Source organism: Morone saxatilis, unplaced genomic scaffold, assembly GCF_004916995.1.
Source record: "Morone saxatilis isolate NCDOM2014 unplaced genomic scaffold, NCSU_SB_2.0 Contig9, whole genome shotgun sequence".
Classification (NCBI taxonomy): domain Eukaryota; kingdom Metazoa; phylum Chordata; class Actinopteri; family Moronidae; genus Morone; species Morone saxatilis.
Genome location: NW_023340268.1, coordinates 22,854,604 through 22,856,734, shown reverse-complemented (window position 1 = coordinate 22,856,734; position 2,131 = coordinate 22,854,604). Strand labels below are relative to the sequence as shown.

The following is a 2,131-nucleotide window of genomic DNA, read 5'->3' as shown; positions in this document are numbered from 1 at the left end:
GGTCTAGACCAGCTCTATTTGAAAAGTGTCCTGAGATAACTTCTGTTATGAATTGGCGCTATACAAATAGAATTAAATTGAATAGTTTGTACACAGTGTGGATCAATGTGAGAACCTTCAATTTTCAACTCTGGGCTGTGTTCACCGCAATGATCAAAACATCATGGTGGTTTGACTTCAACGGACTTCCAGAGACTGGAGCTGTTTTGGCTTGTGGTGGAAGACACCTTAGTTCCTTTCATTTGTCACCCATCTGATGTTCATTCTGAATTCTGAATATGCAGTGAATTGACAGTAAATGGAAGTCTTTCTTTCTGTCTCTCTTCTGGATGTCTCTGCCAGGATCTGGATGGTGTTGACATCATGCTGGGGGTTTGCTCTAGCGGTCTTATGGTTTACAAAGACAAACTGAGGATCAACCGTTTCCCCTGGCCTAAAGTCCTCAAGGTCTCATACAAACGCAGCAGCTTCTTCATCAAAATAAGACCGTCTGAGGTAGTGTTTTTATCAACAAATAAACAACAAAACAACAAAGTTATCTATCTATCTATTCATTCACCTGTACACTGAACTCACCCTAACCATGCAAACTTAAAGATTATTTTGTTAATCTTGTTTTCAGCAGGGTTTGTGTTTGTTGTGTTTAAACAGGTGGAACAGTACGAGAGTGCAATTGGCTTCAAACTACCTAATTACAAGGCGGCCAAGAAACTGTGGAAAGTGTGTGTAGAACATCACACCTTCTTCAGGTAGGATATTAATATTGTTCAATATAGAATCCGAAATCGGAAAATGAAAAAACTATTTCTTATTCACTATTATAAATTCATCCATTTTCGAATCCAACACAGAAACAATAATAACAGTTTAGTATTTTCTATTTAATGTTGTTTTAATGCTTTAAAACTGGAATTGAAAAAACGGGCCACAGGCCAAATTTGATTTTGATATTTAATCAATCCAAACTTTGTCACCAGGAAGTTAGGCTACTGATTTCTATGTGCATAGCACTTGATAGTCTATTAGCAAATACACTTGGTTGATGGTGCTCACTGATTTAATGTAATGAATATGAGCTTTTTTTTCAAGTATTTTGGAAAAGAAGATAATTTTAATTAAGACAATTTTGGTCATATTTGCTGAATCTTTCATTATATCCAGTATTATATTATTATATATTATATTATAGGACCTCTGGTTCCTCCTATTGCTCCTAATGGCATTTGCAAGAATCCACCGGGCATGAATGAAAACAACCAAATTAGAGCCAAGAAAGATAATTGATTGTCTCATCCCCAGGGCATCAAATACAGGGTCTTTAAACTCTTTTTCTATATTTTTCTCTATGTTGAACCCAGTGAAAGACACCAAGTACTCAGTGACTTCCCTTAAATATCAAAATCAATTTTAGTCTGTAGCCAGTTTTTTTTGTTCCCCTTTTTTTGACATGAGCAGAAGATCAAAAGTATGTTTCTTGTTTGTTGGATTTACGAATAAACAAGTAAATAAATATTTTTTTATATTTTATTATTTTATTTTTTATTTTTTATTATTATTAATTTTTTCCGATTTTGGGTTCTATATAGAATATGAAAAGAATGAATGTTACACGCATTGATACTGTATTCTTTAAGATAGTTTATCCACATTGCTGTGCAGTGGAAATTGAAAAGCCAAATGTGCTTGCTAGCAGCCTTTCCCAGAGTCAGATTACAAAATCAGTATCAATGTTCTTTGTGTGCAGGCTGACCTCCACTGAGATGGCCACCACTCCCAGGAAGTTTCTGGCATTGGGCTCTAAGTTTCGCTATAGTGGTCGGACTCAGGCTCAGACCAGACAGGCAAGCTCTCTGATTGACAGACCAGCTCCGCTGTTCCAGCGCTCTTCCAGTAAGAGGAACTCGCGCAGCCTGGATGGAGGTACACTGCTGTTTGTGCTGTATATGTGTATTTCTCATACCAGAGCTTGTCACCCAGTACAATGCTGGTTACTGAGGTTTTCGCCTGCATGTTAGAGCGCTGGTATTCTTGTTAACTATGTGAACATCATGGCTACCCCATATATTTTGTGTTGTGTATTTTACCAAATACAAGCTGTAATTTGCAATTTTTTTCAATTAAATTTTATTTG

The 2,131-nt window shown here is 36.4% G+C and overlaps 1 protein-coding gene across 1 annotated transcript in view; it reads left to right on the top strand.

The window, feature by feature from the left end:
• Positions 1-1,920, top strand: part of LOC118342606 (protein 4.1-like) — a gene marked incomplete at its 3' end in the record, with an annotated part of 14,951 nt that extends 13,031 nt beyond the window's left edge. The window contains 3 exon segments of the mRNA XM_035681206.1: positions 343-495; positions 652-749; positions 1,745-1,920. Of these exon segments, the coding sequence (XP_035537099.1) occupies positions 343-495; positions 652-749; positions 1,745-1,920 (427 nt within the window).
• Between the last annotated feature and the right edge of the window lie 211 nt (positions 1,921-2,131).